The sequence below is a fragment of the Heteronotia binoei genome, unplaced genomic scaffold, assembly GCF_032191835.1.
Source record: "Heteronotia binoei isolate CCM8104 ecotype False Entrance Well unplaced genomic scaffold, APGP_CSIRO_Hbin_v1 ptg001309l, whole genome shotgun sequence".
NCBI lineage: Eukaryota > Metazoa > Chordata > Lepidosauria > Squamata > Gekkonidae > Heteronotia > Heteronotia binoei.
In genome coordinates this window covers 358,354-373,140 of record NW_026800234.1, presented here as the reverse complement: position 1 = coordinate 373,140, position 14,787 = coordinate 358,354, and the positions used below count along the sequence as shown (strand labels likewise).

At 51.5% G+C, this 14,787-nt stretch overlaps 1 protein-coding gene across 3 annotated transcripts in view; it reads right to left on the bottom strand.

Annotated features, from left to right (window-relative positions):
- Window positions 1–2,509: 2,509 nt before the first annotated feature.
- FCHSD2 (FCH and double SH3 domains 2) overlaps window positions 2,510–14,787 on the bottom strand; it is a 349,063-nt gene continuing 336,785 nt past the window's right edge. For 2 of the 3 annotated variants that reach the window (XM_060263895.1, XM_060263898.1), the window contains 3 exons: window positions 13,721–13,850; window positions 9,331–9,416; window positions 2,510–6,064 (listed from right to left, as the gene is read on the bottom strand). In XM_060263895.1, the coding sequence (XP_060119878.1) occupies window positions 5,981–6,064; window positions 9,331–9,416; window positions 13,721–13,850 (300 nt within the window). In that variant the 3' untranslated portion in view covers window positions 2,510–5,980. The remainder of the gene's footprint in view (window positions 6,065–9,330; window positions 9,417–13,720; window positions 13,851–14,787) is intronic. The other variant, XM_060263896.1, reaches the window with a different exon arrangement.

The window sequence follows — 14,787 nt, the reverse complement described above, 5'->3', positions numbered from 1 at the left end:
ACATATAAAACCATAATTCACTTATCAATTTAAAACTATTTGCGCTGTCTCAATCCAGTCTGGCGGTATTGGGTTCTGACTATGATCGCCAGCTTCTGTAGGATGTCCGGTGGCAGCCCATTTTCAGTCAACCAGAAATGCCTGTCTAAACAGTTCGGTCTTACAGGCCCTGCGGAACGCCAACAAATCCCGCAGGGCCCTTATAGCTTCTGGGAGGGTGTTCCAGAGTTCTGGTGCTGCCACCGAGAAGGCCCTAGATCTTGTTGCGCATAGCCTGGCTTCTTTTGGGCCAGGGGCAGACAGCAGATTTTTTGTCCCTGATCGCAGTGCTCTCTGGGGGATATATGGGGAAAGGCGGTCCCGTAGATAGGCAGGTCCCTGACCATAAAGGGCTTTAAAGGTTAGTACCAACACCTTGAAACAGACTCGGAACACAATAGGCAGCCAGTGCAGCTCTCTCAGCACTGGCTGAATGTGCTCCCGTCGTGGTAGCCCCATTAACAGCCGTGCCGCAGCGTTCTGCACTAGTTGTAGTCTCCGGGTTAGCGTCAGGGGTAGCCCCATGTAGAGAGCATTACAGTGATCTATTCTTGAGGTGACCGTAGCATGGATTACCGTCGCTAGGTCGCTGCGCTCCAGGTAAGGGGCCAGCTGCCGTGCTTGCCGAAGATGGAAAAAGGCAGATCTAACAGTGGCTGCCACCTGAGCCTCCATTGTAAGGGAGGACTCAAGGAGCACGCCTAAGCTCTTGACCTTGGGGACCGGTATCAGTGGCACCCCGTCAAGGGCCGGCAGCTGGATCTCTCTCCCCGGACCGCCCCGACCCAGGTAGAGAACCTCCGTCTTCGTCGGATTCAATTTCAGCCGACTCAGTCTGAGCCAAGAGGCCACGGCTTGTAATGCCAGGTCTAGGTTTTCCAGGGTACAGTCAGACTGGCCACCCATCAATAGGTAGAGCTGGGTGTCATCCGCATATTGATGGCAACCCAGTCCATACCTCCTGACAATCTGGGCAAGGGGGCGCATATAGATATTAAATAGCATCGGGGATAGGACCGCTCCCTGCGGCACCCCGCAACTAAGGGAGTGCCTCTGGGATGCTTCCTCCCCTATCACCACCCTTTGTCCCCGATCTTGGAGAAAGGAAGTCAGCCACTGTAAGGCAGATCCCTGTATCCCCACATCGGTGAGGCGGTCAGTCAGTAGCTGGTGGTCAACTGTGTCAAAAGCGGCTGACAGATCTAATAACAGCAGCACTGCAGAGCCGCCCTGATACAGATGTCGCATAAGATCATCCATGAGGGCGACCAGAACTGTCTCCGTCCCGTGACCTGGCCGGAAGCCGGACTGGAATGGATCCAGTGCGGAAGTGTCCTCCAGGAATCCCTGCAGCTGAGTCGCCACCGCCCGCTCTATGACCTTACCCAGAAAGGGAAGGTTTGACACCGGCCGATAGTTCGCCAATGTGGCCGGGTCTGCTGATGTTTTTTTTTAAGAGGGGACGGACCACTGCCTCTTTAAGAGGTGTGGGAAAGATCCCTTCAATCAGGGACCTATTGATGATGTCCTGTAGTGGTTCACGTAGCCACGTTTGGCTAGCCTTTATAAGCCAAGACGGGCACGGATCTAACCTACAGGTCGTAGGGCGTACGGCTGCACGAGCTTCGTGGTCAGACCATGGCACTGCCTCAGCAGATATCTGACCCACTGTTACTCCCGCCGCGAAGATCAGGTCTAGTGTGTGCCCAGCCTGGTGTGTGGGCGCTGTTACATATTGGGAAAGTCCCAGTGCTGCCATGGAAAGCACTAGGTCCGTTGCGCGAGTGGAAGCTGCGTCCTCGGCATGGACATTGAAGTCACCCAAGACTATAAGTCGAGGATGCTCCAATGTCCAGCCTGTTACAGCCTCCATCAAGGACGGCAGGGCACTGGCTGGTGCGTTAGCCGGCTCGAGGTTAACTCAACCTTCCATCCTTCCGAGGCCGATAAAATGAGCACCCAGCTTACTGGGGGGGGAAGTGTAGATGACTGGGGAAGGCAAGGGCAAACCACCCCGTAAAACGTCTGCAGTGAAAATGTTGTGATGCAACGTCACCCCATGGATCAGTAACGCCTCGGTGCTTGCATAGGGGAACTACCTTTACCTTAGAGCCCCGTGGTGCAGAGTGGTAAAGCTGCAGTACTGCAGTCCAAGCTCTCTGCTCATGACCTGAGTTCGATCCTGGCGGAAGCTGGTTCAGGTAGCTGCCTCGAGGTAGCTGATTCAGCCTTCCATCGAGGTTCAGGTAGCTGACTCAGCCTTCCATCCTTCCGAGGACGGTCAAATGAGTACCCGGCTTGCTGGAGGTAAAGGTGGATGACCGGGGAAGGCAATGGCAAACCACCCCGTAAAAAGTCTGCCGTGGAAACGTCATGATGCGACGTCACCCCAGAGTCGGAAACGACTGGTGCTCGCACAGGGGACGACCTTTACCAGCGGTCAGTACGCATTAAGCTGCACACGCAACGGTTTAATTCCACTTTTTTTTAATTATTCAACATTTTATACATAATAAATACAAAGTTTTATAGCCAATATAAAGAAAGCATCAAAGGCTCTGCTCTCCTTGTATTGACACTGTACACGTTTGATACGTTCTATTGCATGCCCTGTATGAAGTTTTTTTAAAAAGGAGGCCTTGTTTTTACAACTTTTCTTTTTTTTTTTAAATAAAAATTAGCAGCTCTTACAGAAAATATTTTTTTAAAATATAACGAAAGAAGGTTCCTTTTTTTCTTTTTTTTTTGTTTTAAATAACACTTTTCTGAATTTTTGAAAGTCCAGAGGATAACCACAACAACCGGAAAGAAAAAACAAAACAAAAAAAGAGGATGCAGGGAAAAAAAAAACCAGTCGACGAAACGTGGAACATTGCAACGATTGGCAACAGTTAAGATTTTTTTCCGGAAGCGGTTTTAAAACGTTTGCAGTAAAATTGTCCTTCAAATTAAAAAAAACAAAACCCCAAACCCTTTAAGAATTAAGTATGATAAACACTTGAGGGGGAAGGGAAAGATCTTCAAAGAGATCAACGGGATCAAAGGCGCGAGAACACCCCGTGCCCCAACAATTTTCACTCCGACAGAGAATCTTGAAGGGACTGGCCGCTCTTTTTGGCGATTTTCGACACTCAGCCCCTGTGTTGTTCAGGCCAACTGGAAAAAAAAGAAAGAAATTGGCACCCCTCCCCTCCCCCCGTCTTATTTCAAGAGATCCAGCCAAGATTATTTGTGCAAAGTTTCAAATAAGTGATCTTGTTAAAACGATTTCACAAAATGCAGCCACACAAATTTAAAAACAGAACAGAAAGCCCAAAGGAAGTCCGAAGTCCATCGGGCAACTAAACATTAAGGGAAAAAAAAAAAAACGATTATTGTTTTTACTTGCTTAAGGTAGAAAAAATGAAGCCAGAAGAGCACTTTCGATATTATTTATATTACAGCTCTTACAATGTATACTTGTGGGTGTGGGTTTAGGTTTTCCCAGCCAGTGGGTTGGACAGTCACCTTGGACGGAAATTTTTCTCTCCTACCTTATGGGGGCCGCTGCTTGAAGTAAGGACCTGCTCCAAAAAAATCTATTTCCTTTCCCCTCTTCTCACGTCACTTTTACTCAATCTTGAAATGACAGAAACGACCTCAGCAAGCTGGGCGGCGTCAGAGAGACCTGGATTTTGATGGCCGCAGGGGTGGAATTCTAGCAGGAGCTCCTTCGCGTATTAGGCCACACACCCCAGATGTAGCCAATCCTCTGAGAGTTTACAAAAAAGAGCCTTGTAAGCTCTTGGGATATTGGCTACATCGAGGGGGTGTGGCCTAATATGCAAAGGACTCCCTGCTAGAATTCCTCCCGTGAATGGCCGCCTCCTGTGGCGGTCACCCGCGAGCTAAGCCGCCTTCCGCTCCTCCCTCCCAGAGCTGACGGAACGTTGCCAACAGACCGAGGACCCCTTTTCCTCCACTGTCATGCGGAGGCAGACGGTAACTCTCCCCCGCCGTTTTGACAGGTTGCGGAAAGGGCCCTCAATCGCCTGTGACGCAAGCACACCCTGTTTCTCTTCTCCCACAATGCTCTGTTTCCTTTCTCCTAGGCTTGTCTCTGGATAAACGAGCTTCTGAGTAAATGAGCTCTGCAAGATTCTGCAGGGCCTGCCCCCACCCTGGTCTGTTTTGATTGGATAAGATAACAGGATGGAAGAACCTGGGGCCTCGCTTGCAGTCTGTCAGGACCATTGTTCTGAAAGGGCAGCCCCTCTGCCGCTGACTCCTCTCCCAGCCAGGAAGTGGGGAGGGGAGGAGGCAGCGGGACTGCCCTTTCAGGAAGCTGTTCCTGACAGACTCTGAGCGAGGCCCTGCGGTGCGGTTTTACCTGCTGAGTGAGTGATCGGCAAGGGGGGGGGCTTTAGATAACCGGAACGCGGCGCTAAAGCTGCACTGCCCACAATTTTCAACACCCTTGGCACGAGAGGGAAGGGAGAACAAGGACGCCCCCTCCCCCACCCCCATCTTTCCCTTCCTGGGTCTGAGCCGGCAGGCGGACTTCACGTGGGAGACCCGCGCTAGGACTATCCAATGCTAAAGCTAGACACCAAACTTCAACAAGTCTAAAACGTGACTACTTCTCCACTCTAGCCGGAGCTTCCAAAGTTCAAGATCTACTGCTAAGCTCAGAGAGTAAATCTACAAGGCTATCGCTGCGATAAGAAGCGACCCGAGTACAAAAAAAGGAAAGGGGTTGTGGGGGGGGGGGAATAAAACATTCTGCTTCAAAAAAAGCAAACGATGGTCTGTTTCCAGCTCTAAGATGAAAATCCTGCTTATTCAGTTTTTCTCCTAAGGAAGGAAGGGGGGGGAGGGGAAGTCACTACTAAGTCAGCACTTCAGAAGTAGATATTCTATTTATTACTAAACGCATGGCATAAATATTAATACAAAAAAAAAAAAGGGGGAACGTGACATTCAGGTTTTACGGTTAATTACGGAAGAGGCGCACACCGAAGTCATTAACCCAGCGAATCAGCAGCATTTCTCTTTGCCGACGGGATTTCTTTCCCCCCACCCCCTTCTTTTTTTTGTTGGGGGGCAGGGCGGGAGAGGAGCCAGCCTCTCCCGAAATCTACGACTCGCGTGTCCCCCCCTTCTCTATTCCACACGTTCTGATTAATCGCCTAACCAGATTAAGTACTGCTATTTGAACAGGAGCAAGGGGGAAAAAAAATTTAAAACACATTCCTATGGCAACAGTAATATACTGTACTAATAATGCACATGGGTCTATGTATGTTCTGGCCTGGCCTACGCAACGTCACACTCCCCCAGGCCAGAAGTGTAGCTCCCCACCCCTCCCGCCTCAGCGAAGACACACAGCTCCGTTTATTGCTGCAAACCTGTAGCACCAGTAAAGAGATCCCCGTTCGATCCGGACGCAGCCGGGGAGACGCGCCGTGCGACGAGGACCGCGCTGTGCACCGCAGCGGCTATCAGGATGTGCTGTCCCACGGAAACATTTCCTGCGCAGAAGATTCGGCAATTTGTGGAACCGGTCGCGAGCGACACGGAAAAAGGGAGTTCTTCGAGGCCTCTGCCGAAAAACCGCAAAGGGTCGTCTTTTGAGCTGCCTGCACTTCCCGAGGTCTGTGATAGGCCCGGCTCGCTTTGTGCTAAAAGGAGGGAGGACGGCAGGGAGGAAAAGCGAAATCAAACAGCAACGACAACCCTCCCTCCTCCCCCCCCCAAAAAAAATGAAAAGAAAAAAGGCACAAAATACTCATGACCCCAGGAAGGAGAGTCCAACCACCACGGCATCAATGTCTCCTGTTTTTCTGCTCTCTCGTCAAAAGTCTCTTCCCATCATGCAACGGTGCCTGAGAGCAAGAGCTGGCCAAACGTCGCCGGCGCTCGGCCGTGATCGCAACGCTTGCCAGACGGTCTGTCCCGCTGGTCACACCAGGGTGATTTCCACGTCCTCGATCTTCTCTGTCGGTCTGCGGTGCTGCTGCGTCGGGGGAGGAGGGGCGGCTCGGACCTGAAAGGGCCCCCACCAGAAACCAACCGTGAGTAGAAAAAAACCTCTCCAGTCCCTGAGAGGACACATCAACCCACCCTCCTCCCAAGTACCCAGGTCTTGTGTCTTGAGGCGGATCCAGTACAAGAATGTTTTAAAGCAGTGGTTCCCAACCACCGGTCCGGGGACAAGTACCGGTACACGGCCTGAGAGCAACCGGGCCGCACCACCCCTTTCACCCGCCTGATCCCGGGATGGCGGAAGGGGCAGCATGGCAGTGACCAGGGCCGGCTCGCCCACTAGGCAAACCAGGTGGTTGCCTAGGGTGCCGGGAAGGCGGGGGTGCCAAATTGGGCTCCCCAACCCCTCCCAGTGCCCCAGGCAACCACCTAGTTTGCCTGCCTCCTCCGCTCGACAGCTGCTACTGCCACCCGCCACTACCACCCGCCCCTGTTCCCTTCCTTTCGCCTCCGCTCCCGCGCCTCCCCCTTCCTCTCTTCCCATCCCATGTTGATTTAAATGTTGGAACCGGCTCAAGCGCTGCGTACCGACTATCTAAAACTCCCCCCGCTTGCCGATCACTCGCTCGGCGGGTAAAACCGCATCGCGGGGCCTCGCTAGCGCTCTGTAAGGATCAGTGTCCTGAAAGGGCGGCCCCGCTGCCGCTGACTCCTCTCCCATCCAGGAAGTGGGGAGGGGAGGAGTCAGTGGCAGCGGGGCTGCCCTTTCTGAACGCTGTTCCTGACAGACTGTGAGCGAGGCCCTGCGGTGCGATTTTATCCGCCGAGCGAGTGATTGACAAGGGGGGCGGCTTTAGATAGCCAGAACGCGGCGCTAGAGCTGATTCTGACATTGAAATCGACATGGGGTGGGGAAGGGGGGGAGGTGCGGTGGGGAGGAGCCGCGGGGGGTGCTTTGGGGGGGGGGTGTGAGGCAGCGTAGCCCTCAACTGAAGACTCCCGCCTGATCTGAGCAAAGCAAAGCGGGCAAAACTCTTGCGTGAGAATGCTCAAATAGCTTCTCCTAACCCAGCGGCAGGAAAAATGAATGGGCCACAACATCCCCAGACAAGCTTGGTGGGACGTGGCGGTCATAAAAGGCTGCGAGGGCGTGCAGGATGTGGCCTGCAGACAACCTGCTGTGGCTTGGAGTGACTTTTCCCTTAGACTGCTGCTGAACTGGGAAGAAGAAGAAGAATTGCAGATTTATACCCCACCCTTCTCTCTGAATCAGAGACTCAGAGCGGCTTACTATCTCCTATATCTTCCTCCCCCCACAACAGACACTCTGTGAGGTGGATGGGGCTGAGGGAGCTCTCCCATAAGCTGCCCTTTCAAGGACAACTCCTGTGAGAGCTCTGGCTGACCCAAGGCCATTCCAGCAGGTGCAAGTGGAAGAGTGGGGAATCAAACCCAGTTCTCCCATAGAAGAGAGCTCTGGCTGACCCAAGGCCATTCCAGCAGCTGCAAGTGGAGGAGTGGGGAATCAAACCCGGTTCTCCCAGGTAAGAGTCCGCACACTTCATCTCTACACCAAACTGGCTCTCAAAGAGGTCCCAAGGAAGCAAAATCTGATCGGGGACAAAGGGTGGCTATTGGGGGTGAATGATCCCAGAGGCACACACTTGATTGTGGGGTGCCTCAGGGAGCAGTTCTCTCCCCAATGCTGTTTAACATTTATATGCGCCCCCTTGCCCAGATTGCCCGGAGGTTTGGGCTGGGTTGCCATCAATATGCAGATGACACCCAGCTCTATCTACTAATGGATGGCCGGCCTGGCTCCGCCCCAGGGAACCTAGATCGGGCCTTGCAGGCTGTAGCGACGTGGCTCAGATTGAGTGGGTTGAAGTTGAACCCAGCGAAGACTGAGGTCCTTTGTGTGGGTCGCGGTGCCCTGGGAGGGGAAATAGCTCTCCCAACTTTCGATGGCGCACCATTGAAATCAGCGCGCCAGGTAAAGAGTTTGGGTGTTTTACTGGAGCCTTCATTATCCATGGAGGCCCAGATAGCAGCCACTGCCAAGTCAGCATTCTTCCATCTGAAGCGGGCAAGGCAGTTGGCCCCCTTCCTGGAACGCCGCAACCTTGCAACAGTGATCCATGCAACGGTCACTTCAAGATTAGACTACTGTAATGCCCTCTACTTGGGGCTACCTCTGTGCCGGACCCGGAAGCTGCAGCTGGTGCAGAACGCGTCGGCCAGGCTATTATTGGGGCTCCCGAAGTGGGAGCACATACGGCCAGGGCTGCGCGGACTGCACTGGCTGCCAATTACCTACCGAGTCCAGTACAAAGTGTTGGTTATTACCTTTAAAGCTCTATATGGCCGAGGACCAGCCTACCTAAGGGACCGTCTCTCCCATATGAACCCCAGAGGGCACTGAGGTCAACGGGCAAAAACAAAATGACGATCCCTGGGCCGAGAGAGGTCAAACTCCAAAACACCAGAGCACGGGCCTTTTCAGTTGCGGCACCTGCACTGTGGAACCAGCTTCCGGAGGAAGTGCGGGCCCTGCGGAACCTCGACCGGTTCCGCGGGGCCTGCAAGACCGCCCTTTTTAGACAAGCTTATAACGATACCGACTGCTGAGTTGCTAGGAACAGAGAACCGCCATCTTTAATATTACCTTAACTGGCAGAACCAGCGCCAGAACAGTTTTATTGCTGCCAGATATATATATATATATAATATAACTAAATTATGTATTTTAACTTAACTAACTGGTTTTTATATGTTTAATTTTAATTGTTAAATTTAATGTTTTATCATTTATGTTAATGTATGAATTGTTGTGAGCCGCCCTGAGCCGCCTCGGCGGGGAGGGCGGGGTAGAAATAAAATCTATTATTATTATTATTATTATTATTATTATTATTATTATTATTATTATTATTATTATTATTATTATTATATTATAAAATCCCGGGCTGGGGCATTGCCATGCGAGTCTGCTGCAGCAGAACAGCAATCTTTGCGACGCAAGATTTAACGAAGCAGGCGGGAACAGTGGTCTCCATCAGCTCATGGGGCCACCGGCTCCTGTCCCAGGGTCCCCCAGCCCAATGCTGTCATGGCCGCTGGGGGGGGGGGGCGGGAACCTGATGATTGCATGCACGTGAATCACAATTTAAAAATCCCGCAAGCCGTTTTCAGCACTGCTTTAATCCCCCCCTTGGCACCATGGAGCGGTGTGTGTGTGTACGTGGGGGTGCTAACAAAATTACACCACTGTGATCACTCCAGTGGACTCGGTGTGGTTCTGAAGCTCTGCCGTGCCTTGAAACTTACCGGTCTCAGCTTCCCATACGAGGTGCTCTCGGGAAGAGGCCGTGGCGGCTGAGAGAATCCGGGAGAGTTCGAAGTGAAGCTGTTATCTGGAACGGCAGAACAACCGTTGTTAAGAACTCCGTCTCGCACGGATTCGGCTGCCTGTTCTAAGCGACCCCAATCGAAAGCCAAGATCCGTGCAAAATTACTAATGAATTCACTTAATATGATAAATTTCACACACACGATTAATGTACAATTCGTAAACAATTTCATCGATTTCTGGTGAATAGACACAGCGTTTCTTCACAATCGCATCAATGCTGTGAACCCAAAACAAAGCGTTAGAATATTTACAAAAAAATTCCAGGATTTTTCTCCACCATGAGACTTTGTGCTAGAAATACCATTGACAGCCTGTTGACTGCAGAAACCTTCCCTCCTGGACAAAGAAGTCATCACATTGAAATGTGTAGAATATGCTGCTATCCACGTAGAGGGCTGCTTGGAACGTCTGCTCCGTTTGGAATATTCTATGAATGGACTTTTGTAATTATTCTAGCACTTTGTTTGAGTTCACAGCATCGATGCAATAGAACATATGAACATATGAAGCTGCCTTATACTGAATCAGACCCTCGGTCCATCTAACTCAGTCTTGTCTACTCAGACTGGCAGCGGCTCTCCAGGGTCTCCAGCTGAGGTTCTTCACGCTTACTTGCCTGGGCCCTTTTTAGTTGGAGATGCTGGGGATTGAACCTGGGACCTTCTGCTTCCCAAGCAGATGCTCTACCACTGAGCCACAGCCCCATTCATGGCTCTCCAGGGTCTCAAGCTGAGGTTTTTCACACCTACTTGCCTGGATCCTTTTTAGCTGGAGATGCCGGGGATTGAACCTGGGACCTTCTGCTTCCCAAGCAGGTGCTCTACCACTGAGCCACAGCCCCATTCATGGCTCTCCAGGGTCTCAAGCTGAGGTTCTTCACGCCTATTTGCCTGGACCCTTTTTAGTTGGAGATGCCAGGGATTGAACCTGGGTGTCCATCCTGCTTTATGGCTGTTTATTAAGAGTAGTGTGAAGGGAACTAAGTAATCAGTACCTTCCCATATATTCTCCTAAGGGAGGATGAGACATCTGGGCAAAGCAAGGACGAACTTCTGATAATGCCCTGGGAATGTAGACATTTTGATAGCTTATGTGTGAATGCTATCCCGCAACCCCTTCCCTTGGAATCCATTGGAAGTAATCCTTAAAAGTATTGTATCAATGTATCAGTTTCATTCTTCTCAAGAACTGGCTTAGGCCAAAGTATCGGTCTATCAATAAACGTAGTCTTTCTATCGACTCTGACTCGTCATTGAACCCGCATGCTTGACACTGGGACCTTCTGCTTACCAAGCAGATGCTCTATCACTGAGCTACAGCCCCATTCATGGCTCTCCAGGGTCTCCAGCTGAGGTTCTTCACGCCTACTTGCCTGGACCCTTTTTTAGTTGGAGATGCCAGGGACTGAACCTGGGACCTTCTGCTTACCAAGCAGATGCTCTACCACTAAGCCACAGCCCCATTCATGGCTTTCCAGGGTCTCAAACTGAGGTTTTTCATGCCTATTTGCCTGGACCCTTTTTAGTTGGGAGATGCCGGGGACTGAACCTGCGACCATCTGCTTACCAAGCAGATGCTCTACCACTGAGCCACCGTCTGTGAAGAAATACTGTGTATATTTACCAGAAATTGATGAAATTATTTCTGAATTGTACATTAATTATGTGTGAAATTTATTATATTAAGTGAATTCATTCGTAATTTTGAACGGATCTTGGCTTTTGATTGGATTCTTTGTCCGTGCCTCTCCTTTGTTCTAAGTGACCGGCTGTTGCTCCCTAGCGTCTCAGGCAAAGCTATGGGTCAGGCAGCCTCTAACTGGAAATTACAGGCGTTGAAAAAGGGACCTGACCTGCTGGCTTGTGAAAGATGCAACACAGACTGGATGGGCCATTGGCCTGATCCAACATGGCTTCTCGTATGTTCTTATGTGACACAGAGTGTTGGACTGGATGGGCCATTGGCCTGATCCAACATGGCTTCTCTTATGTGACACAGAGTGTTGGACTGGATGAGCCATTAGCCTGATCCAACATGGCTTCTTTTATGTTCTTCTCTCATGCGCTCGATCACTGGGGCTATAGTCACCCCCTTGAAGATGGTGGTCCTATCACCTCTCAGCCGCCTCCTCTCCAGGCTAAACATTCCCAGCTCCTTCAGCCTTTCCTCATAGGACTTGGTCTCCAGACTCCTCATCCTCTCTATGATAGCCCTTCAAGTCCTTGAAGATGGTGGTCCTATCACCTCTCAGCCGCCTCCTCTCCAGGCTAAACATTCCCAGCTCCTTCAGCCTTTCCTCATAGGACTTGGTCTCCAGACTCCTCATCCTCTCTGACAGCCCTTCAAGTACTTGAAGATGGTGGTCCTATCACCTCTCAGCCGCCTCCTCTCCAGGCTAAACATCCCCAGCTCCTTCAACCTTTCCTCATAGGACTTGGTCTCCAGACCCCTCATCCTCTAGATGACAGCCCTTCAAGTACTTGAAGATGGTGATCATATCACCTCTCAGCCGCCTCCTCCCCAGGCTAAACATCCTCAGCTCCTTCAACCTTTCCTCATAGGACTTGGTCTCCAGACTCCTCATCCTCTCTATGACAGCCCTTCAAGTACTTGAAGATGATGATCCTATCACCTCTCAGCCGCCTCCTCTCCAGGCTAAACATCCCCAGCTCCTTCAGCCTTTCCTCATAGGACTTGGTCTCCAGACTCCTCATCCTCTCTAGGACAGCCCTTCAAGTACTTGAAGATGGTGATCCTATCACCTCTCAGCCGCCTCCTCTCCAGGCTAAACATTCCCAGCTCCTTCAGCCTTTCCTCATAGGACTTGGTCTCCAGACTCCTCATCCTCTCTGACAGCCCTTCAAGTACTTGAAGATGGTGGTCCTATCACCTCTCAGCCGCCTCCTCTCCAGGCTAAACATCCCCAGCTCCTTCAACCTTTCCTCATAGGACTTGGTCTCCAGACCCCTCATCCTCTAGATGACAGCCCTTCAAGTACTTGAAGATGGTGATCATATCACCTCTCAGCCGCCTCCTCCCCAGGCTAAACATCCTCAGCTCCTTCAACCTTTCCTCATAGGACTTGGTCTCCAGACCCCTCATCCTCTATAGGACAGCCCTTCAAGGAAGATGGTGATCCTATCACCTGTCAGCCGCCTCCTCTCCAGGCTAAACATCCCCAGCTCCTTCAGCCTTTCCTCATAGGACTTGGTCTCCAGACCCCTCATCCTCTATAGGACAGCCCTTCAAGGAAGATGGTGATCCTATCACCTCTCAGCCGCCTCCTCTCCAGGCTAAACATCCCCAGCTCCTTCAGCCTTTCCTCATAGGACTTGGTCTCCAGACCCCTCATCCTCTATAGGACAGCCCTTCAAGGAAGATGGTGATCCTATCACCTCTCAGCCGCCTCCTCTCCAGGCTAAACATGCCCAGCTCCTTCAGCCTTTCCTCATAGGACTTGGTCTCCAGACCCCTCATCCTCTATAGGACAGCCCTTCAAGTACTTGAAGATGATGATCCTATCACCTCTCAGCCGCCTCCTCTCCAGGCTAAACATCCCCAGCTCCTTCAGCCTTTCCTCATAGGACTTGGTCTCCAGACTCCTCATCCTCTCTAGGACAGCCCTTCAAGTACTTGAAGATGGTGATCCTATCACCTCTCAGCCGCCTCCTCTCCAGGCTAAACATCCCCAGCTCCTTCAACATTTCCTCATAGGACTTGGTCTCCAGACTCCTCATCCTCTCTAGGACAGCCTTTCAAGTACTTGAAGATGGTGATCCTATCACCTCTCAGCCGCCTCCTCTCCAGGCTAAACATCCCCAGCTCCTTCAACATTTCCTCATAGGACTTGGTCTCCAGACCCCTGACCATCTTCGTCACCCTCCTCTGGACCTTTTCCAGAAGCCATGTTGGAGCAAGCCAACGAGCCATCCAGTCCAACACTGTGTCACTGTGTCACACGGTGGCCAAAAAAACCCTCAGGTGCCATCAGAAGGCCAGGATCCTGGAAGCCGTCCCACTGTTGCCCCCTATCAGCACCAAACGACCAATGATTTGATTCAAATATCAGGCGGCTTGATGCGTTCAACACGCAATCTCAGACGCCGCAACAGGGCCAACGAAGCCTGGAAAACTTCACGGTGCTCCCAGTTGCATCGCTTTTGGCTCCTAGCACAGTTAACGTAAGCCAAAAGGGCCTCACCCCCTGCCTGACTATGCCACCGACGTGCCCTCCCCGCTGTGGCTTTCCCAGAGCAGCCCCTTCCCTCCAAGCCTTCTCAGCCTTGGTCCATCCGCCTTTCTTACCATTCGTGGATGGAGACCTGGGGAAGTACGGAGATCCTCTTTTGTCGGGACTGTGGAACGGGCTGGCGGGGGGCTGGTCGTACAGGGGCAGGGGCGCCAGGGAGTTCTGCGGTTTTGGAGACAGAGAGATCTGCAAGGGAAGGAATAAAAAAGATGGGGGGATCTGCTCTGCCACGAGCAGTCAGGGTGAGAACGTACGCAAGTTTAACTCCGCCGCTCCCTCGCTATGTCCTAGCAGTATTCAAAAAGAAGCAACGGAATATGTAGCAGTAGAGAAAAGCAAGAATCCAGCAGCTCCTTCAAGACTGACAAAATCTGTGGAATTGGGAGCAGCTTTCGGGAGTCACCACCGCTCAGTTCTTCAGATACAGCTAGAATGTGCCCTTATATCTTGGAGAATGGATTGATTTCAGATGCTGAAGGACAACAGCAGGTGTGACTGGATTAGGCGTGATACGGCAGAGGGACAGTGAACATAGAGAAACCAGCATTGGAAACCAAGGTCTCAATTCAGTCCAGGAGGGTGCATTCATCGCAGGGTGATTGGTTGCCTGTGTAACAAAACTGAGATCGATTCCCCACTACCCTTGCTGTGGTCTCACGCTCCTTTCCCCCCGCGGCGCTTCTGCCTGAATTTGCACACGCTGCCTCGGAACTGCGACTTGCTCCGCCTCTTTCCCAAATTCAACTTCAATAACCTTTGTTGGCATGACATAGAACATAACAAGGAACTAATCCATCAAATGGCAATTTGCACCTACATTAAGCCAACAGTCCCCAACCTTTTTGGCACCAGGGACCGGTTTTGTGGAAGACAATTTTTCCACGGACCACGGCGGGGGGGGGGGGGGGGGCTGCGGTGCGATGGTTTTTGGAAGATACAATACTATTTCTATTAGTTTGGTGTGGTAGTTAAGTGTGCGGACTCTTATCTAGGAGAACTGGGTTTGATTCCTCACTCCTCCACTTGCACCTGCTGGAATGGCCTTGGGTCAGCCAGAGCTCTCTTATCTGGGAGAACAGGGTTTGATTCCCCACTCTTCCACTTGCAGTTGCTGGAATGGCCT